This window comes from Nuphar pumila, chromosome 8 (genome assembly GCF_984573655.1).
Source record: "Nuphar pumila chromosome 8, dmNupPumi1.hap1.1, whole genome shotgun sequence".
NCBI lineage: Eukaryota > Viridiplantae > Streptophyta > Magnoliopsida > Nymphaeales > Nymphaeaceae > Nuphar > Nuphar pumila.
Window position 1 is genome coordinate 22,843,881 of NC_143256.1, and position 24,420 is coordinate 22,868,300.

Sequence of the window (24,420 nt, forward strand, 5' to 3'; positions counted from 1 at the left end):
ATCACTTTATTTATGTGCATATGTCAAAAAGAGTTTAACAATCTCATCCTCATTACATGTTCGGAATATAATCCCGGTGCTAGCCCTTTAGTAAGAGGATCAACGATCATCTCTTTGGTACCAATATTAACAATATGCACTAAATGATTCTTCGTCTTTTCTTTAACAACAAAATACTTCAATTTCATATGCTTACATGACATAGTACTTTAATTGTTATTCGAAAAGGACACCGCAACTTTATTATCACAGTAGACCTTCAGTGGCTTCCCAATGGAATCAACCACCTTTAACTGTGATATGAAGTTGTTTAACCATATAGCCTGCGGAGTAGTCTCATACAATGCTATAAATTCTGCCTTTATGGTGTGGGCAGCAGTGTCGTCTGCTTTCCACTCCACCAAGAGATTGCGCCCCTAGCAAGTAAGAAGACATACCCAGTAGTAGACTTTCTACTATCAAGGCATCCTCTTAAATCTGCATCTGAGTAACCAATGACCTCGATGTGATCAACTTTATGATACGTCAACATATAGTCTTTTGTCCCTTGCAAGTACCGCAAGACTTTCTTCGCAACCTTCCAATGGGGTAAACCTGGGTTAGACTGAAATCTGCCAAGCACCCCTACTGCAAAAGAAATATCTGGTCAAGAACATGTCTGCGCGTACTGCAAGCTGCCAACAACTGATGCATATGGATAAGTACTCATATGTGCTTTGTCAATGTCGTTCTGTGGACAATCCTTTAGGCTCAGCTTGTCACCTTTTGATATGGGTGTAGAACTAGGAGAACAGTTCTCCATCCCAAATCGCTTTAACACCTTATTTATATAGGATCTCTGGAAGAGGCCTAGAACACCTTTTGCTCTGTCTCGACGAATCTCAATGCCAAGAACATAAGCAGTCTCACCTATATCTTTCATATCAAAATGTGATGCAAGAAACTATTTTGTCTCTAAAAGCAACTTTATATCGTTGGTTGCAAGTAAGATATCATCCACATACAATATCAATATAATGAACTTACTCCCACTTTCCTTAAGATATATATATTGATCAATAATGTTTTCTATAAACTCGAAAGTCACAATGACTTGGGAAAATTTAATATACCACTGTCGGGAGGCCTGTTTAAGTCCATATATTGATTTGTTAAGCTTACAAACCAAACGATCATCTTCAAAGAAACCAAAAGGTTGTTCCATGTATACCTTTTCATTCAGATCCCTGTTGAGGAACGTTGTTTTCACATCCATCTGATGTAGATCTAAGTCATAATGAGCTACGAGTGCCAAAATTATCCTTATTGACTCCTTAGTTGAGACAGGAGAAAATGTCTCATTATAGTCAATGCCCTTCATCTGGGTGAATCCTTTAGCAACCAATCTTGTTTTATGTCTTTTTATGTTACCTTTGGAGTCCTTCTTGGTCTTAAAGACCCATTTACACTTTACGGGCTTTACTCTTTTAGGTAACGTGATAAGATCACACACTTGATTTTTAGCCATAGAGTCTAACTCTTCTTTCATGGCTTCTATCCAGTGCGAAGATTGTTTGCTTTCAACAGCTTCCATAAAAGTCAACGGGTCATCATCCATATCTATGAAATCACCAGGCTCCTAAAGGTACACCACATAATCAGGATGTATGACAGATCTCCTAATCCTTGTGGATCTCCAAACAGGTCGTTCTTCAGGCGCGGATTGAACCTGATCATTCTGTTTGTGCTCTTCTGCATTATCCATAATAGGTTCACTTTGGATTTGTGCATTAACAATCGAATGATCAACCACACCATCATTAGGAATAACAATGTGGTATTTTTCGATGTTTTCCTTAACAGGTGACGAAACTGGATCTTGTACTTCCTCAAAACCAAGGCTTTGAAGTGCACTTAATCCTACTGAACCATCTTCTAGGAATCTTGCCTTATCCGTTTCAACAATCTATGGTGAGTGAGATGGGCAATAAAATCTGTACTCTTTTAATCTTTCTAGATAACCAATGAAATATTCATTGATTATTCTTGGATCAAAGGCTTTAATGTGGGGGTTATACAACTTAGCCTCTGCAGGACATCCTCATATGTGCATATAAGACAATGATGGTTTTCTACCTGTCCACAACTCATAAGGAGTTTTAGGCATAGATTTTGTAGGAACCTTATTCAAAATATACACAACAGTCCTTAAAGCTTCACCCCACAACTTTATGGGAAATGTTGAATAATTTAGCATAGCTCTGACCATTTCCTTAAGCGTACAATTTCTCCTTTCAGCTACACCATTCTGATAGGCACTATCAGGCATGGTATATTGAGTCACAATGCCTTTCTCTTTGAGAAATCGCGCTAATGGTTCTTCTCTTTACCCCATTTCAGTAAATCTACCATAATATTCACTACTTATATTAGACCTAACTATCTTAATAACCTTATCGGTTTGTTTCTCTACTTCTTTCTTAAATTTCTTAAACATTTGAAAAACATCAGATTTTTCAAAGATCAAGTAGAGATACATATACTGAGAATAGTCATCAATAAAGGTGACAAAATATTTTTTGCCTGTGTAACAAGGAGAAAACTGTCCACTTATATTCGTATGGACTATCTTCAATATCTTACTGTTGCGTTTGACACCCTCTTTATATGTGTTTGTATGCTTAGCCTTTATGCAATCAATACATAGGTCATTGTCGGTAAAATCTAGAGATTTCAAAATCATTTCATTTATGAGTCTCTTTATTCTCTTTTCAGAGATATGACCCAACCTTCGATGCCAAAGCATGTAAGATTTATCATTTGTCAAGCTATGTTTATTTCCAACCAATGCGTATTCAGAAGTTAGAGACTCCTGAGTTTGGATCTTCACATTCAATCTATATAAATCATCATAAACTGATGCAGAACCAATTTCAATTGAATTTCTGAATATGAACAATTTGGAATTTTCAAACTTAAAACAATATCCAAATTTATCTAACTTTGAAATTGAAATTAAGTTTCTACTATACGATGGAATATAAAAGACATCATGAAGATCTAAAACTACGCCTGTATCTAGAGTAATCTTGTAGGTTCCAACACCCTTCATATGTGAACGCATCTTGTTTCCTGAATAGATTCTATTCTCATGCATTGTTGATGTCTTTCTGCTCAGAAACAACTGTAGACAGTTGAAAATATGAACAGTAGCACCAGAATCAATCCATCAGCTATTTTCAGGAATTTGTAATAAATTACATTCATGAGAAACAAATGACAAATTACCTATCTTTTCCAACCACTTCTTGTACTTTATGCAATCTGCCTTCCTGTGTCTCTTCTTCTTACAAAAGAAGCACCTTATGGGAGTAGAGTCAGATTGCATGTCTTGGGATGACTTATCCTCAATTAGCTTCTTCCTAGCATTTCTCTTAAATGCATTCTTCTTTGGTCTTACCTTGGATGTATGAGAAGCCATATATGCACTCTACACCTTATCTCCTTTCAACCTCTCTTCTTCTTCAACACACTTGGACATAAGTTCATTGAACGTCCATTCATCATTATGTGTGTTGTAAGAGATTTTGAAAGGTCTGTATTTCAAAGGTAAGGACGTTAGAACTAAATGCACTAGGAAGGAATCAGAGATGGTGAGCTTCATGTCATTTAGCTGAGACGCTATGTTCCTCATCTCCAAAATGTGTTGGCAAATGTTTTCCCTTCTAGTATATTTCATAGATATGAGTTTAGACATCAGGGTACTGGCTCTGGCCTTGTTTGAACTCACAAACTGTACCTCAATAGCATTCAAAAATTCCCTCACTCTTCTGCATTGTGGGATAGCACTATGAATATTCTTAGCTACTTTAGATTGCAGAAGCAACAAGCTAAGCTTATTCGAGCGCTCCTACTTCTCAAAAACAATCTTTTGATCAGCAGTGTTCTGATCAGCGAGGGCAGCAGGTTCATCTATCCTTAGGGCCAGATCTAAATCCATATACCCTAATGTAAAAAGAACAATTTTTTCCAATCACTAAAATTAGATCCATCAAGAAAAGGTATAGAGCTTGAGCCATCTAAAATCACAGAACTAGAAACTGCATGACAAAAGACACGTATCAAGAGGCATTCATACGAGACTAAAACTTTAATGAAAAAAGCAAAAAAATAAAGGCTCTTAATATGCTTATTTTCAGGCGAGTGAAGGGGGTCATCAGAGTCCTACTTTGGTAAGAGCTCCGATACGTGAAACCACTTCGCCTACCGACCATATTCAGTAAAACTAAGGTTCTTGCGAAGTTAGATCATCAACACAAGGTACCTTTGGATACACATGTGTGATGTATCTCAACACATTTACCTTATTTTACCATACTTAAATTCTAAATACGATAAAACTACCTTTGGGTCATTTATCGTTTCATGAATCTAAGTACAATGTGGATATCGACTTAAACTGTATGATAGTATAAAATTCTTTGATGACATACATGTTTTCAGTCACTTTGGTGACATAAAAACACTAAGTCATCTAACTATCCTCAATGCTAATATGAAAAAACAATATCTTGAAATGGTTCGTAAACTAAATGGACCAGTCATATGACCTTTGAAATGGTTCCAAAACTGAATGAACCAGTCATATGTATCACGAACCGATCTTAAAGCACTCTGAACTGGTCTGAAACGGCCCCGAAACAATAATTTAAGGGTCCGAACTGGTTCTGAACCTTATGAACCGATATCAAGCATGAACAAAAGTTCATAAACACTCTATAACCGTATGTTAAAATCCTTATATTTTCTTATATTTAAGAAAACAGGGTATTAGCATCTCGGAACTAGTGAGAAACTGGAAGGAACTGGTCAAAAACATATCTGAACCGGTCCCGGAAAGGAGCCGAATCAGTCCCTGATCCAGTTCAGGCCAAATAGTGCATGGACTCTAATGGATCCGGGTCAGACCAAGTTGTAGACTGAATTCGGGTCGGACCCGACACAAATCGGATCCTGGTAGAACCTGATATTTATTGGATCTGGGTCAGACCCGGGTTTACTATATCCAGGCCAGACCCGGTAATAACCGGATCTGGGTCAGAAATGATTCAATCTGGATCCGGGCCAGACCTGACTTTGAATTGGATCCGGGTCGAACCCGGTAAAACTGGATTTGGGTCGAAAACCCAGTAAAACATCTGGATTCGGGTTGGACCCTATAACAACTGCATCGGGGTCGGACCCGGTACTTACCGGATCCGAGTCAGACCCGGTTATAACCAGATCTGGGTCTGCCCCAGTACTTACCAGATCCGGGTCAGGCCCAGTTATAACCAGATCCGAGTCTGACCCGGGGTTTACTAGATCCGGGTCAGACCCAGTACTTATCGGATTCGGGTCTGACCCGGTATAAGCCAGATCCAAAATCGGATCCATAATAAAACATGAAACCTTATTTCGTGTTTCTTCACCAGATATAGAGAGAGACGATCGTTGCCGCCTGCCGATGACCCACGCCGCCTGTCGGCGATGCCTCCTGTTGACGACCAACGCTGCCTGCCGGCGACCCATGCTGTCTGTCGTCGACCAAACATCGGTGCCCCGATGGCGATCCTTCTCTGGCAAAAACAGCCACCCGCCGACGAATCATGAAAAGCAGAGGTCCAACGATGATTAGAGCGGCTCCATAAAGGCGGATGGAGAAAGAAAAGGCCGGCGATGACCTGGCTGATAGAACCCCCCCCCCCCCCCCACCACCACCACCAAAAAAAATTTTTTTTTGAGATTAGTCGGTGCCGGCGACTGGCTGCAACATCGCCCCATGACGATCTGCCATGCCGGACGGCCAGAGCACACCCCGCAGCAGATGCAGGGTGTGGGCCCATAACCCATTGTTAAGGGTGTGTCACTGTCGGTCCGGAGTCGTCGACGCCTCAGCCACCAGCCGGTCGAAGCCCCTGCAAAATCAAACACACAGAATGCGTACCTGAGGCAGCCATTGTCGGAGGGCGGAGGATATTGCCGAAGAGGGGTTTCCTTCAACTCAGCCGGTCTGCAGCCACCACAAGCGCAGGCCTTCGAATGCCATCGGTGAGTCGACCTTTTTCCCTCTTTCACTGTGTTTTTCACTGTATACACATATTTGTTTTCCCACACCTTTTTCCCATATGAGGTTGCTCATGAAACCTCCTTTTTATAATCACCGAATGAGAACAGTTAAGCAACCATTCCCCTTTTATTCGGTGATGGGTTTAACAAATGGAGCATCTTCAAAGATGAAGCGTTACCCACATCGTGGGTAACCACCACCAACGTGGTGGCTTATCCCAACATGCCCTAGATGGATGTATCTAGTTTTGGATCAGTAGATTCATGCCCCAATCAACCATATATGTCCTTTAATCGACAGATTCATACCCTGACCGACCATATATGTTTTCCAGTCATTAGGTTTAAAACCTTAGATGGTCGAATCTTGCTTATGATCGGCAGATCCAAGTCTTAGTAGGACAAATCTGAGCTTCGATCGATATATCCGCTTGTTCATTGTTCGTTCTGATTTTGCACTAGCAGGATCATAAACCAGTGGATCTAACTGTGTCAATAGATATGCAGTCTAGTCAATTTGATTTGACCCTATAGAAGTCAGATTCGCCCATCTGCTTGTTGATCTAAGCCAACACCATTCGGATCTGCTTCTTTGTCAGTTGATTAATTGGCTCGATCTGAACCTTGGTCGGCAGATCCAAGCCTCTGATGATCGGATCAACATATCTCTGCCCCTGGATCTATCCTCAAATCTATATATCATAACCTCTACCGACTGACTCTATCTCCTTATTGGTAGATTTGAGCCCTAGACTGTCGGATTTGTTACTTTATTAGCATATCTGAGCCATAGATTGTTGGATCTATTCCCTGGTCATCAGATCTGAGCCATAGACGGCCGGATATGTCCCATGATTAGTATATCTGAGCTTCTATCGGTTTATTTTTTTTATAGACTGGCATATTTGAGCATTTGCTGGCCCTCTTCTTTTCAAAGAAGATTTCTCACAATCGACCATTTGATCCGTGAGGATGCATCCTTCAAGGTAGACTCTAATGAAACTAAACCCAACAAAACTAATTACTCTATCAAGAGTCTTGAAATCAAGGATGCATCAGGCAGATATCTCCAATCATACCAAGTCACCATCGTTATTATCACAATTGTCCATCTGCCTCCGCTGATGGGGAGAGGGTAGGGTTACTTCAATTTGATCTATAATTTGGTGCTCTGATATCATTGTTGGATCTTTTAGAGCCCTATCACAAATATGGTGAAGTGTTATTGGATAACGAGGCACATACTAGAAGGAGGGGTTAAACCTCAAACCTTGTGAAACACACGCTCTACTAACTTGAGTTATTCCAATCTATCTCTAAGTGTGGGTTTCTTCATAATCCTTTAAAAGAACTCAAATTAGAGATAGTGCCTCGTAAGCAACCATGGAGGATTGAACTAATACTTTCACTAATTAGAGATAGTGCCTCATAAAATCCAATAACCTCCTTCTATAACCATTTTATAGGTTACATATAACCCATAAAACATATACTTATTATCCATAATTTGACTTAATGAGCTCATCAGTCTTATGGCTCTCAAGGTTCCTCTCAGTGGCGGAGCCAGAAGTTTTTCGTTGGGTGGGCAAACTTCGGGTCTCGGGGAGAATGCTACGGTCTTGAAGGACAATCCATTTATTCGGACCAGTGGCGGAGCCAGAAATTTTTCGTTGGAGGAACAGTCGTTCGTGGAGAGATAAAACTTAAATAAGCCTTTAAATTAAAATAACAATTGTTACAAACACGAACAACTAAATTTATGAACATAATAAGATAAAAACTTAAATTATACTTTTAAACTAAAATAAAGACTGTTCGCTTAAGAAATACAAACTACTAAATTCATGAAAATTTTACAATTGGCATCTTCTATTTTTCATATTTTGAAAATAATTCATAATTGCATCATCACTGCTAGTATCAAATGTCTCATTCTCTACGTAAGTAACCAAAGCATCATTGATCCATTCATCTCCCATTCTATTGCGTAGATGACTTTTGATATTGTTTATAGCTGAAAATGCTCTTTCAACACTTGTTGTTGCAACTGGCAAAGTTAATGCCAACTTAATCAATAGATACACATGAGAAAATACAATGTGCTTTTGAGTTGTTACCATCATCTCTGCTAGCTCTGCTAAAGATTTTAAACTTAAAAACTGATCACTGTTTCATATGTCTGCAATATATATATCCAATTGATTTTCAAGTTTAATTATGTTTACTTTAGAAAAGTCTTTAGGGTAAAGCTCAGCAAGACGAATCAACTTATCTTTATCAAAAGCAGAAAAAAAATTCTTTGGACTCAAGCATGCCATTGAAAGGAGGAGCTCTGTATTTGCTTCAGTGAAACGATCATTCAACTCTTGAAGTTGCAAATCAATAATAGCATAAAACACATCAATACGATAATGATGCAATGTGGTGATCTTTTCAACCTTACGTATTGGTCGTCCTTGAGGTGTATATGAGTCCCCTAGATAAGGAATCAGAATATTAAATCTCTTACAAAATATGAACGCTTTGTTTATGAGAGAGTCTCATCCATTGTCTCTCAGACCTTGAAGGCACTGTTTTGATATAGTGACTAAACTCATAGCATTCACAATGTCTTGATCATTTCACTGAAGTGCTTGTGAAAGATCATCAGTTATTCCCAAAACTTTACAAATCAAATTCAAGCAAAAAATAAATTCAAAATCTTGCAACTGATGATATAAAATAATTGCATCTGAACTTTTTCCTGAATATGTATCTTCTGCAATGAAATCTAACACTTGAATAACAAAAGAATACATAATGAGTAAATTAACCAAAGCATCGTAATGAGAACCCCACCGAGTATCACCAGGTCATTTAAAACTTATTTCTTGATTTAATCCCCATCTTGTTTCAAGTTCACCCAATGTAATATATTGAAAAACACATCAAGCAACGAATTTTTTTTAGCAACACCACCTAATGGCAATTGAAATTGATGTGCAAAACAATGAATATAATATGCAGATGCATTTTCATGTAATATAAGACTTTTCAATCCATTAAACTCCCCTCTCATATTACTTGGTCCATCATACCACGCAAACTTGATATGCTTAATTTATTCTTACAAAATACTTCTTCAACTGCTTGTTTGAGTGATATAGAACTTGTTTCAAGAACATGCACAAGAGTAAGAAATCACTCAACCACTTGACCTTTTTCATTAACAAACCGTAAAACAATAGCCATTTGTTTTTTAGTTGATGCATCACAAGAATCATCAAGTAAAATAGAAAAAAAAAAGTATCTCCAAGTTCCATGATAATAGCATTTGTGGTTTGTCTAGAAGCAGCCTTGACAATATCCTTTTGCATATCAGGAGATATCAATTTGTTATTTTCTGGAGCACTTTTCAATACAACTTTATTTATGTCATCATTGATCTTTGCAAATATCTTCAACAACTCAATAAAATTTCCTCTATTAAGAGATTCTTCAGCTTCATCATGCCCTCGAAATGCCAATCCTTGACTTAACAAGTATCTGATTGCATTAACAGTTTCCCAAAGGCAAAGTCTATATTCATCTTTCTGTCGAACACTTTGCTGATAAAATATAGCATCAATATGTTGTTTTTGTTGCATCAAATTTTGACACTTCATTCATGCCAAATTATGAAAACTGCCAAAGCTTCCAACATGTTTATCAAACCTCGTCTTGTCTTTCCAGTTATCAAATTCTTCAGATACAAATGCCTCTACACTAATCTTTTTTGTGCTTTTTGGCCTGAAAAGATAACACTGCAAACAATATGCTTTATGCTTACTTGTACTATACTCCAACCAATCCTTATACTCATCATACTAAGCTGGAATGAACCTTTATTTTTGGTGGTTTAGTTGAAACGTACAATCTCAAGGTTGACAAGGACCTCAGATCATATATGCTCTACGAACATTATCTTGGATATTAGTATGATAACTAGAAATAGAAGGACGAAGTGTAGGGTCTGCAGGTAACTCTGATTCATTAATTTCTGTTTTGATTATTTTCTGACTTGGTTCTCCTTTTCAATTTATCAAAGATTTATCAAAGATTGATCTTTTCATTATAAACTTATCCATTCCTACGCAACAAAAAAAATATGACAATGTTATATAAGCCAAATCTCATTGCAAAAAAGGATCGAGCAAAATAAAATAACAACAAGAACAATAACAAGGCAGGGGGCGAAGCCCCCTGTTGGCAATCAGAGGAGGCAGTGGAAGTAAAGCCCCTGTCAGAAAGGGCTCACATAGGCAAGGGGGGTGAAGCCCCCTGCCAGAAACACTAGCAGAGGCAGGGTGCGCCCTCCCTGCTGAAAAAAAGAGGCAAGGGATGGAACCCCCTGCCAGCTAACAACCACGAGATAGGGCCAGGGTGCTTCGGCCTCTGCCAAATTATCAAGGGGGGGGCTTCACAAGAAGGTAGGGGGCTATGCTGACTACTGAGAAACACAAGAAGGCAGGGGGCAAAGTCCCTTGTCGGGAAACATCAAGGAGGTAGGGGGCAGAGCCCCCTTCCGAAAAACATAAGAGGGAAGGGGGGGGGGCTCACCCCTCGCTGGGAAACAAGGGGTCAGGGGGTGGAGTCCCCTGTCGAGAAACAACACAGGCAGCCGGGAAGGGTCGATAAGAGGGAGGGGGGGGGGGGGTCGCCCCCCGTAGGGAAACACAAGAAGGCAGGGGGCGCCCCCTGCCGGGAAACATCAAGGAGGCAGGGGTCTCCGCCCCCTGCCGAAAAAACATCAAGGAGGCAGGGGCAAAGCCCCTTGTTAGAAAACATAAGAGGGAAGGGGTCGGGAAACAAGGGGTCAGGGGGTGGAGCCCCCTGTCGAGAAACAACACAGGCAGGGGGGAGCGAAGCCCCCCCTACCGAACAACATCAAGATTCAAGAGCGAGGGGGTAGGGAGGTTATCTGCGACAGTGCAACGGCCGGCAACTATTGATGGTCGCCGACAAAAGGAATATGGCGAAGGAGGAGGAAGGTTCGACTGCGACACCGGTGGCTCGTATCGCCGCAGCTTGCAGTAGAGAAGGAGAAGCTCGGAGGGGGGCACCAACACCGCGGGTTCACCAAAGGGAGGCTGGCAGCACAGTCGCCGGTGGCTGCAGAGCATAGGTGAGGAGAGCCGATGAATGGGGTTGTCGGTGATAGATGGGGAATGCCAGAACGGAGGGGCAGAGCACAGAGGAGAGAGGAAAAGTGGTGAGGGTTTTACCCCTCGCCCCTTTTGGCCTGCGTCTTTAAGACACAGGCTCTAGACTCATCGAGAGCCCGGGTCCTGAGTCGACTTGGTTTCTCGAGTCATGAGTCGACTCAGTTTCAAATTCTAGGGTGGGCGACCGCCCACCCATGCCCACCCCTGGCTCCACCACTAGTTCCTCTTGTGAGACCTTATGGCATACCAAGATCCAACATTCATAACCCTAATTCAGTCATTCATATTGTCATACTCTGTCATCATACTCAAGATTGAGACAATACTGGGTCTTTTGGGTCCATTTGATCCATCTTAATTAATTATGTTTTTATTTAATTATGCTAGTTGGATATTTGGAGGTGCATCATGGAACATGAAGTGATTACTATCTCAAATTAGAGTATTTTTGTATTCGATATGTATGATCCATTTGATTTCTTTATGTGTATAGACATGATGGATGACTATTGTTTGTTTGGTTGTATACCCGACCTTTTTGCACTTCTTAGAGGGGATTATATTTGGTATTTTCATATGACATTATATTTAAGTAAACCGAACAATGGAGCGAAACTAAAAAAAAGCGCAAGCGTGATCCATCCTCAAGGGCAAGTCTTCTCCAACTTAAAGAGAATGATGTAAGAGCGACAACAAGATACTACCATATTCTTAGGGTCCATTTGGATCCATCTTAATTGTTCATGTTTTTCTTTAACTATGCAAGTTAGATTTTGGTTTTTGGATCTCATTTAGATCTCAATTGAGTTTAGCAAAGCTGATCGAATAAATGGATTCAACATGGCCGATTTGATAAGATTGACCCTGGATCACATCTTTTCAATGAAAAGACATTTTTTTAGCTCATAAAAGTTTATTGAGTTTACTGTTGATGTTTGAATAGTTGAAAAATCTTCCACACAATTTAAATGTCAATCTTATCTTATCTTCTTTTTTTTATCACAAAAGCAAAAATAAGGGTAATAGGTGTCAAAAAAAAGATGCTTCGTTACTTTTTATAAATTGACATCCTTACCATGTTTTCGGACAATGTCATTAAAAATTTGTTTGCTCTTCTTTATATAGTTTTCTAAAAAGCAAATTTTATTTCCATGGCATCTTCTAATTTCTGAAAAACCCTTAATTTACCTTACATAAGTCTCTTTCGCTCTCTCCTTCTTTCTCTTAATTGCCATATAAAATCGATTCACTCATATATACAAATCTCTCTCTGACCATAAGAAAATAATTTTGCATGAGATTGGTCAGCCTCATGCATAACGTTCTCAATAAAATGTGTTTGAAATTATATATTTTTCTGTGTTTATTCATCTTATTTATAATAAAAAATTTACATATTCTGGTCCCATCTATATGGATGGGCTATTATATTTTAGTGTGTGTATACAGTGAAACTGAAATATGTTTGTTGGTATGAATCAAGATTTTCAGTCATTTTTGCAAATCTAACCCTGCATATGCATTCGACGTAGTTTATTTGTTAGAAATCGATTGTTGGATCATCGTAATCGGATAAAGAAATGTAATTTTTTTATGTTTGAATATTTCAGTTACCCGTGTGTGTGTGTGTGTGTGTGTGTATATATATATATATATATATATAAAGGTTACTTGTTTTCTTTAGTTATTTAGATGTATATTTTTAAAATAAGTTATAATATGTTTTAAACATATAAATATTTGTATTTCTTTATTATTTATCATAAAAAATTTAACATAAACATGATTTATCTAGGCTTGGCCATATAGACAGGCTGTCAAGTATCCAGTCTTCCCTAATAAAAGGTGATGTAGAGAACCTCTAGCAGATCAGTTTTGATCAAAACATCTTGCAACATAGAACTCATGATTGATGGTATGATATTTGGGAGGACTGGTCCCCATTATGCATTAGGTGTATTGCTTTTGATGAATGAGAAGGGATAGCCCTTTCATGACAATCGTCATGCAACTCGGGGAGAAAACCACACATGCTTCCCCAAGTGGAGAGGCATGAACATGTTTTCATAAGAAAAGTCTGTGTTTCCTATGAGACGGTTTGGCCCACATGATCGACAATCTATTCCACCCATTGTGAGAAAATAGGCCTTTTTCACATGATTTGGGGTGAAATCAAAGTGGCCTAAAAGATGTTCTGCGTGAACAACAACATGGAAATTCCCCATAACCCTCACCTTAAAGCGTGTGGGCATGCTGCATTGGGGTTGATAACGGGTTGGGTGCTCCGTGGTTGAGCCACCTTTGTGCATTGGGCCCCAGTTTTGAAAGAGGGATTTTTTTATGGGACCCACCATCTTTTCATGTTTCTAGCAAACATAAAAAAAAAATTGACTAGAGTTTTTTTAGTTTTTAGTTTTTTTTAGACATAGAAAGCTGGGGTCATACTGACAAACATTTTTTTCGGCAAAATCTCGTTTTTCAAAAACTTGCAAGAAATTGGAATTTTTTTATAAATCTCATGTTTTTTTTGGCAAAATCTCGGCAATAAAAATATAAAAAAATATTTTTTAGAAGAAAATATTAATAAAAATTATTTAAAAATAAAAATACATGATTTTTTCATGATAAATAGCCATTTAAAACATAAATAAATCATGATATTTATGTTTTTTTTCATAAATCTCATGATATTTTAAAATTCTCACGAGAAACTGTCATTTTAAACTTTCAGGCAATTTCTCACAATATTATCGCAAGATTTTCATAAATCTCATGATATTTGTTACTATGGCTTACATATTTACACGATTACAAAGGGGAACCCTGTGTTCATAATGGACCACTGCTCACTTAAATGGGACCACTTTCCGGTCAACCCCGAGTGGTTTGACCAACACCCAAGCCATTACATTACCAAGGCCACCAGTCATCCCTATATGTCTTTTGGCGAAAATGAGACATGCATTTTTTAGGGGTTAACCATTTATTCTTTTTATGAATTATTCATTCTTGTACAGTGCATTGGAATTAAATGTTCGCATATCTCCTTCCTTCACCCCCTGGTGTGGGGCCAAAGATCCGAGAATTTACATTGGAAAATGGGCATCATGTCCTCAACAAATGAGATGAGAGGTCCATATTTTTGGATCCGATAAGTGTGCCTGGCTTTAAATCTGAGCCTTTGGATATGAGATATGAAGGAATCAAATTCTACCTTAGATCAATAGAAGATAGAATTTATCCAAAAAAATATATGATAGTAACTTTTTCTACTTTTTACTACATTTTATGACGAAAGGATCGAGACTGCCATCTGGGTGGACCTTAAGATGAGTGGTGCGTCTAGTGGGTCGGGACTTGGGTACTTTGGTAAGTACTTAGCCCAAGTACTGGTTCAGACCTCCTTGCATCTTAATGGGATGTTTGGATGCACCCATTTATCTCGATAAACTGAGAAATCTTGTCTTGCTCCATAATAGAATATATGACCTTATCTTGTTCATTTGGATAAGTGGTTATATTCCAAAAGAGTTAAATTGTCAATATTGTGTTTTATTAGAAAAGAAGTTATAAATAGATTCCACTTTGTTTGGGAATCAGTATTGGAGGGATGTGCAAAAAGTTTGAGAAAATATAAAAATTGGACTTCAAGGAAAATGAATTTTAAAGGAGTTGTGGATTCCCTTTTTTGTTTTGAAGCATATTACTCTTTCAAGGATTCAGATTTTTAACTCCCCCTATACCTCACCATGCTTGGTTTTAGGTGAGTGTAATTGTAAGTAGAGGTGGGCAATGAGTCCGACCACCCGTCATAGGTTGGGCTTGGGCCTATAAATTAGGTCGCATCCCGGCTTGACCCATATATATATATATATATATATATATATATATATATATATATATATATATATATATATATATATATATATATATAATCAACCTGCCTTGACCCAATTTGGCCCACGGGCATAATGGGCGGGCTATGGGCTAAGGTTTTCTCAACAGGTCGCCATGAACCAGATTGTTGGCCCAACTCATCAATTTACGAGTCAGGCTTTGATAGGGCTGGTTGTATCAATGATATGGTTGGCCTAGTCTATTAGCAGGCCGGTTCGGCCCGTTGCCCACCCCCACCATTATTGCAGTTAATAATGAGGTAAAATAGTTGAATATAAGATCTAGTGAGGTAAATGAGGGAAAAAATTTGAACCATCGAGAATTTAGGAACCCACCAAAATCCTGGTGATTCAAAGAGTTGTAAATACCTTATCTTTATTCGAGGAATCAAAATTTAAAAATTTTGGTATTTTGAGTTTACTGATTCCCAACCGACATTTACAGTTTCCTCCACTTTCCTCTCCCAAATACATTCCAAATCTGTTTAGACCCTGCTATGTCATGTAAACCGTTTCTGACACCCTCCCAACTCCTCCAGTACCTTTCTCTCAAACAGAGCCTTATGTTTTTTATTGAATTAGTGATCATGTTTTGTAGGTAAGCAAATAGAAAACAATAAATATTATGGCAACCCTTTAGAGATAGGACTTTTGCTGACCATCTATAACCTTCTGCTAAGTGTAAGGCCTTAAATGATAAGCTGATTTTTCTATTGTTCCCATTGAAATCTCTCTTTCTCTCTCTCCTTGTTTTTGTGCTTTGGTTTAAAGCACTTTTTTATTTACCAAATCTAATTTATTAGTTTTCCTTTACATCTCTCTCCCCACCCTCCTTTTTGTGCTTTTTAATTAAAAAGCCTTCTTAATTAATAAATTTTAATTTATTGGTTTTCATTCAACCATCTCTCTTTTTTTAAAACAGAAGCTGGTGCACTTTTTTTTTGGGGGGGGGGGGGGGGATAATTCAAGAAAAACAAAACCATCACCAACCATACCTTGGCTTCGACCCTTAAGGTCCCCCCTCTCCCAGTCCATGGAGTCGACCCTTAAGGTCCCCCCTCTCCCAGTCCATGGAGAGTACACCCGACAAGAGATGCCACCCATGGATTTTGAACTTGTGACATCACATCAACTTGGTGACATTCACAAGTCACCCCTACTAGATGAGAGGAGCCTTTCTGGGCAAGCCGTGCACTCTTAAAAATAAAAGAAAACAGAATGAGTGTAGAGTCAAGTATGAACCGACCCATAACCAATCCATTTGTAACCCTAAACTTGGTTGATCTAGATTTGTATTTTAGAAGAATACATCCGGATTAAGTACAAAACTAGATTTGCATGTGAAGGCTAAAAATATATTAGATTTGATTTTCATGTGAATAGCAATTTGACAATACTATTGATCTAATTTTATTCTAATAAATCCTAGGAATGCAAATAATAAAATGGTCATACATTTGTATGTTCATATAAAAAGAATGAAAAATAGTCATATTGTATGACAAGAATAATGTGTTTCTCAAAATGCCCTATAATTTTTTAATATGCCCAATGTTCAAATTCACAAATTCGGACCATAAAATAACCTTTTTACCTTTCACACAAGCGAATTTCTTTCATATATGCAAACTTTCTCTCAAATATGTGAATTTCGCTTAAATATGTAAATTTTCCCTTTAATATGTGAAATTTCACCCATACATTTGCAAATGCCCTCTTGTCTTGTTTGTGCCCCTTATGTGATTTTATTAAAAAGAAGCATGCACATTTTGGGGACATTCACAACCATGAGTTGCGAAGGTCTCCAAAATATGCACACATTTTTTAACTAAAATACTTTCACATTTGTGAATGTCTTAACCTTTAAACATGAATGTTCTCACACATTTGCGAATGTCCTATTGCTTGTGCCCCTTATGCGATTTTGGTAAAAGAGTTTGCACATTTTTGGGACCTTTGCAATTCATAGTTTGTGAATGTCGTATTGTATTTACGAATGACAAAAAAAGGAACCCATGCCTGGTATTTGTAAAAGTGTTGCTAAAAGTGAAAAAGTTTTCAATAATGCTTCAAAAGTGTTGCTAAAGCTTTTAAGAAAAAAATTATATTTTTTTTGAAGAATAATTTCATATTTGAGAAATTAAAAATTCGCATATTCTCATATTTGAGAGAAAATTCACATGTTTGAGAGAAGTTTACTTATTTAGTAGAAATTTTGCATATTTGGATATTTAAGAAGTTTGAATATCTATGAAAATTCGTTTCTGCGAAAGGTAAAAGGTTCCTTTTACATTAAAAAATTTGTGAATTTGGACATCGAGCATATTTCAAAAATTATATTGTATTTTGAAAAACACATCATTTTTGGTATACAACATGATCATTTTTCATAAAAAGAAAGTGCCAGATTTTGATTAAAAATCTACCGCTAATTTGCATTCTCATATTTTAATCTACCACTTAGTCAAATATGGGTTTAAACCCACCCATTTTAGCGGGTGTCTAACCCATTACAACCCTAGTACCCTACTCAAATTCGAATTAAGATATGTGATCTTCAATATAAAAGAGCTAAAAAAAAAATAGGGGTGAGAAACATGTCGGTCTGGTCAGCTAATGAACCGGGTTGACTGGCTATTGATTGAGATGAGCCTGATCAAGCCTAGCCCATCAATTGACTAAATTGACAGGTCAGGCTTAGGTTCGGTTTGGGCTAGCCTGTTGCCGAATATTTGGCCCGCAAGCTGCCCTATATATATATATATATATATATATATATATATATATATATATATATATATATATATATATATATATATATATATATATATATGGGATGGGGCGGGCGAAAATCCCTGTTTAGTCCAAGTTTGGGTTTAACATGAAGGCCCAAGCACGACCCATAGCGGGCAGGCTTAGGTGGTGCCCACCTGTAAAAAAATATTAGTTTACCAGGCATGGTCAAGGTGTGGTTCATGTAATCATTATGAAATCTGAGTATGGTTTTTCCTGTGGTGGACATGGATGAGACCAGGAGCAAACCCAATACCATCACCTCAAAGTCAAGCATGAGTTCAGACCCACAAGCATATACAACCAGTTGAATCTCTTAATATATTATCCACACTCACAGTATTGTAAAGTGGATTTACTGGGTGCAAGGAAAACAAGAAAGAGAGTTACGATATTATTGTGACTTCAAATTTTTTTAGCAAGAAATAAAGATAAAGATAAAGATAAAACCATTTCAAGTGGAAGGCCTTAAATAGTAAACCTATTTTGCCAGTTGTTCCCAATGAAATACCTCTCGCTCTTCTTTTGTGTTTTCATTTCAAGCACCTTCTTATTTAAGAAATCTAATTTATTAGTTTTTCTTTATATATCTCTCCCTCCCTTTTTGCGTTTTTCAATTAAGCCTTTTTTTTTAATTAATAAATTTAAATTTATTGGTTTTCATTCATTCTTCTCTCTCTCTAGAACCCGATGCACTTTTTTTTTAGATAATCTAAGCAAAAAAAAAAAATCATCACCGACCACACCTTGGCTTTAACCCTTAAGGTCCTCCTTGCCCATCGAGGAGTACACCTAGCTGCGACCTTGTGGCAAGGGATGCCACCCATGGGTGGGTTTTGAACTTGTGACATCCCATCAACTTGGTGACATTCACAAGTCACCCCTACCAGATGAGAGGAGCCTTTGTGGGCTAGCCGTGCACTCTTAAAAATAAAAAGAAAACAGAATGAGTGTAGAGTCAAGCATGAATCGACAACGATCTATTTGTAATCCTAAACTTGATTGATCTAGATTTGTGTTTTAGAAGAATAAATCCAGATTAAGTACAAAACTAGATTTTCATGTGAAGGCTGAAAATATATTAGATTTGATTTTCATATGAATAGCAATTTGATAATACTATTGATCTAATTTTATTCTAATAATCCTAGGAATACAAATACTAAAATAGTTTTACATCTTTATGTTCATATAAAAAGAACAAAAAATAGTCATATTATAATACAAAAATAACATGTTTCTCGAAATGCCCTATTTTTTAATATGCCAGATATCCAATTTCACAAATTTTGACTATAAAATAACCTTTTTACCCTTCACACAAGCGATTTTTTTACATATATATGAACTTTCTCTCAAATGTAATTTTTTTCTTAAATATGCAATTTTTTTCCCACACATTTGCGAATGTCTTTTTGTGCCCCTTATGTGATTTTATTAAAAAGTGGCTCGCGCATTTTTGAAACATTTACAACCATAAGTGTCTCCAAAATGTGTGCACATTTTTTAACTAAATACTCTTGTGCCTGTTATTTGCAAAAGTGTCGCTAAAAGTAAAAAATTCTTTTAACAACACTTCAAAAGCGTCGATAAAGACATTAAGAGAAAATTCACATTTTTTTGAAGAAAATTTTTATATTTGAGAAAAAAAATTCATATTCTCATATTTGAGGAGAAATTCACATATTTAAGAAAAAAATTGAATATTTAAGAAAAAAACTGCATATTTGAATATTTAGGAAGAATTTTGCATATGTGTAGAAAATTCGCTTGTTCAAAAGGTAAAAGATCCTTTTACAATATAAAATTTGTGAATTTGAACATTGAGCAGATTTAAAAAATTATAGTGCATTTCAAAAAACACATCATTTTTGGTATACAACACGATCATTTTCTATAAAAAGAAAGTGCCAGATTTGGACTAAAGATCTAATAAAATGTGATATGAATTAATATTTAATTTAATTTGCATTCTCATATTTTGATCTACCATGATATGGGCGGTATGTGACCGGTTTGCATTTCATATTTTAGTGTACAAGTGGATTGCTTTCCTTCCCAATTCACGCCTTTTTATTGGATATGGATGTTAATTAGGATATAGATGATTATTTGGTTTGCATTGGAAGTTTCTTGATTAGATTTTCTTAGTATTGAAATTTAGATTAGATTGAAATCTATGACCTGTCAATGGGTCGGATTTAACTTAGACCCAACCTAACATACCCTATAGGGTCAGGGTTTGATGATAAAGAAGGAGGTCATTTTAGAAATCAGATCTGACAAAAAAAGGTCTGATTAGTATACGGAGCCAGGTATGGTTTATAAAATTTAATACCAGACATGGGTCCAATCTAGGCTTGTCAATTGATCGGGTATGACCCAATCCCAACCCCTATTGGATCCTATAGGGTTAGGGTTTGGTTACGAAGAAGGGAGTGTGATTAATTATCTAGATCGGACCTATGAGGTCTGATTATTAAATCGGCCCTCTATGGTTTATGAAAATTTATATCAAACCTAGGTTTCAACCAAGTTTCGATTAAGATATGAAAATTTTCAATTATAAAACTAAAAACTAATTATAAAACTTAAAATATATTATTTTACCATATATGGATCGGGTTTGTACGTTTCATGTAATTGTTATCCAATCCCGGTATAATATTTTCTCATGAAAAATCTACTTGGACTTGAATCCAGATCTAATACCTTTATCACTTAGTCAAATATGGGTTTAGATCCACCCATTTTAGCATGGGTTTGACCTGTGGACACCCCTGGTCCTACTCGAATTCCAATTAAGATATGAGATTTTCAATATAAAAAAAGCTAAAAAGTGATTAGGGATGAGAAACACGTCGACTTGGCCTGCTAATAAACAGGACTGATTGGGCTGTTGATTGAGATGAGCCTGGTCAATAGGGGTGGCAAAACCTGACACGACCCGCCAACCCGACCCGCTAACCCGCCTCTTAGGCGGGTTCGGGTTTGGAAAAAACAAACCCGTTTAACAAACGGGTCGACCCGCCTAACCCCTTTATTAAACGGGTCGAGTTCATGTTAGGGGTATGCCAACCCGCCAACCCGGTTGACCCGTTTAATAAACGGGTGGGTCAACCCGCCAATCCGCCAACCCGTCTGACAACCCGCCAACCTGACCCATCAACCCGACCCGTCAACCTGCCAACCCGACCCGCCAACCTGTCAACCTGTCAACCCGACCCACCAACCTGACCCGCGAACCTGAGAACCCATTTACCCGACCCAACTCATTTATTAAATGAGTTGGCGGGTCGTGTCGGGTTACCCGTTTATTAAACGGGCCGGGTTCGTGTTTGCCACAGCCGACCCGTTTAATGAACTGGTCGGGTTCGGGTTGAGGTATGCTGACCCACCAACCCATTGGGTTGACCCGCCAACCCGACACGATTGCCACCCCCTACTGGTCAAGCCCAGCCCATTAATTGATAGGTCAGGCTTAGGTCCAGTTTGAGCTAGCTTCTTGCCGAATATCTGACCCGCAGAGTGCCTCATAGATATACATGGGGCAGGCCAAAATTCCTCTTCAGTCTGAGTTTGGGTTTACCTGGTGCCCCCAGTAAAAAATATTATTTTATCATGCATGGTTCATTATGAAATCTGATTACTGTTTTTCTTGTAAAAATCGGGTCCAAACCCCAAACGATCACCTCAAAGTCAGACCCGAGTTGGGACCCACAAGCATGGACCAGTTGAAGCCCTTAGTAAAAATGGTATTACTGGGTGAATAAAAAAGATAGCTACAATTTTTTATCAAGAGTTAAAATTTAATGGGTGAATAAAATTTTAGCTAAAAACAGTTTGTTTGTTTTTTTGGGTGGGATTCTCTAAAACTTATCCACAGATCTTATTTTTATAAATTGGTTACTCTTCCCTACTTGTAAGTCGACAATAGAAAAATTTTTACTACTCTGCCTCTCTTTCTTCCTTTTTTCCCGTGGCAATGGAGTTGGACCTGTCGCCAAAGCTATCAGAGAAGAAGTATGGTGGAGATGGTGGTTCCTACTATACGTGGTCACCTGGGGACCTTCCGATGCTTGCTGAGGCCAAAGTTGGTGGAGCCAAACTCGTTCTCGAGTCGCGCGGCCTCGCCCTTCCACAATATTCTGATTCAGCCAAGATTGCTTATGTCCTTCAAGGTGTTCATTCTCTTTTTTTTTGTATTTTTTCTTGATTAAATACACCATTTACCTGACGATCTCGACCCAATGAAACGTATTGATTCATTCCGGCGAGAAGGCTGGCGAGGGTTCTGCCGCTCATAGCCTTTGTTTATGGGAGGAGAAGGGGGATCGGTAAATGGGGGCTTTAAACCGATCTCAGAGTCATGTTGATCGGTTTCTGATTATCTATTGCTAAAAACTTGAATCTTTTTATCGATTCCATTGAATTTTCATGGAGAAGATCACGTGTTTGTTGAATGGTCTTGTTCACAGGCAGCGGTAGGGCAGGCATAGTGTTGCCGGAGGCTACTAAAGAGAAGGTGGTGGGCCTGACCAAAGGCGACGCTCTGGCACTCCCGTTCGGCGTGGTCACATGGTGGTTCAACGATAGCGATGTTGAGCTCGTCGTTCTCTTCCTCGGAGATACCTCCAAAGCCCATGTTCTCGGCGAGTTCACCGACTTCTACCTGACGGGTTCCGGCTCTCTGTTCCACGGTTTCTCCACTGAGTTCGTGAGCAGGGCGTGGGATCTGCAGGAAGAAGAGGTCGGTAAGTTGCTGAAAGCCCAAACCGGCACAGGAATCGTCAAGCTCGGGCAGGACCAGAGCGTGCCTTCTGCTTCGGCCGAGGATGCTAAGGGCTTGGTTTTCAACTGCGAGTCCGCTCCGCTCGACGTCGACATCAATAACGGCGGCCGGGTCGTGGTTCTGACGGACAAGAACTTGCCGTTGGTTGCTGAGGTTGGGTTGGGCGCGGACTTGGTGAGTATAGACTCCTCTTCAATGTGCTCCCCGGGCTTCTCTTCCGACTCTGCTTTCCAGGTGACTTACATCATCAGGGGCAGCGGCCGCGTTCAGGTCGTCGGAATCGACGGCCGTCGGGTTCTGGAGACGAGGGTGAAGGCTGGTTGCTTGTTCATCGTCCCGAGGTTTTTCGTCGTTTCAAAGATTGCTGATGGTGATGGCATGGAGTGGTTCTCTATCATCACGACTCCACAGTGAGTTTTATATTTTGTGATTACCATTCATTGATTGTATATCCTTTTGATTGATCTTGAATTCTGTTTCAATTAAACTTTGATCATGTTGGTAATGTTGTATGTGAATTTGCAGGCCCGTGTTCAGTCACTTGGCGGGGAGGACTTCGGTATGGAAGGCCTTGTCACCTCAGGTGCTGGAGGCCTCCTTCAATGTTTCCCCGGAATTGGAGAAGCTCTTCAGGTCGAAGAGGACCGCGGATGCCATCTTCTTCCCTCCACCAAATTAAGCATCGATTTTTGCAGCTTCTTCTACAGTCGGCTCGTCTCCTTTCCTTGTTTCTTTCTGTTGGTGTCTAGGTGAACCATGTGATGGGTTATGGTTCTTTTTGGTGTTTGGATTTGTTTTCATTTTCGCAAACTTGGTTTAGATAATAATAGTTTAGTCGTGAGTCGTGCTGAACTTTGAAAACGATGTTAGTAGTTTGGATGCGTTGCTACTTTCAATAAAATCTTCATTACTAGTATATTTTTACATGTTCATCTGCCATTCCATAGTTTATTTGTGAAACTCATCATATGAAAACCAAAAACTCTCTCTCTCTCTCAGCCTGTTAGTGATTAAATTCGAAATTCCCTATTATCTTATTGTTTTTTACTCTCCCTATTTGTACATAAAAAGTATTAAAAAGTATCACAAGGTTCACTTTATCTCATATTTGGCTTGAAACTGTAACATGTCACCTGACATGGGACGATGATAGTTCCAAACTCACGTTGGGCATCCCCTTGTCAAATGGTCGATGCTGGATTTATTCCCTGGTAAGCAGAAGAGGCCTCAAGGGGTTTTGCCAACAGCCTGAGATTATCGAAAAATATCTGTACTGATATACACAGAACCAGAAAAAGACATGATTAAGTTTGTCAATCAAACATCAATAAATAGCTAAGCTTTGGAAAATAAAATATTCTATCATCATTGCTGAATCTTTGGCAGATTAAAAAGAGCAATCTTATAAAAAAATGTAAATTAAACATTAAATATTCTACAAGCATAAGAGGCTAACGACGATGATTATTCCTTTCAAGTGCTCAGAATGAAGACTATCTTGCACCTGCATTATCAAGTGACAAATTAAATACGTTGTCATTTAAAAAATAATAATTAATTTTTGTATTTTTTTATATTTTTTGTACTTTTCAAATATATGTTTTTTTATTGATATAAAAACATGTCCAATAATGAAAACTAATAAAAATCCAAACCCATGGGAAAATGA

The 24,420-nt window shown here is 38.3% G+C and overlaps 1 protein-coding gene across 1 annotated transcript; it reads left to right on the forward strand.

The window, feature by feature from the left end:
- Positions 1-21,901: 21,901 nt before the first annotated feature.
- On the forward strand, positions 21,902-23,667 carry LOC149829787 (11S globulin seed storage protein 2-like). Its single transcript, XM_090016090.1, has 3 exons — positions 21,902-22,140; positions 22,438-23,161; positions 23,277-23,667. The coding sequence occupies exons 1-3, from the start codon at positions 21,945-21,947 to the stop codon at positions 23,428-23,430; spliced, it is 1,074 nt and encodes a 357-aa protein (XP_089872216.1). The 5' UTR covers positions 21,902-21,944; the 3' UTR covers positions 23,431-23,667.
- Positions 23,668-24,420: the final 753 nt, after the last annotated feature.

Coding starts and splice junctions, on each gene's coding strand:
- LOC149829787 (XM_090016090.1), top strand. CDS start 21,945: ATGGAGTTGGACCTGTCGCCAAAGCTATCAGAGAAGAAGTATGGTGGA. Junction 22,141..22,437: donor GATTGCTTATGTCCTTCAAG/GTGTTCATTCTC, acceptor TCTTGTTCACAG/GCAGCGGTAGGGCAGGCATA. Junction 23,162..23,276: donor TCTATCATCACGACTCCACA/GTGAGTTTTATA, acceptor GTGAATTTGCAG/GCCCGTGTTCAGTCACTTGG.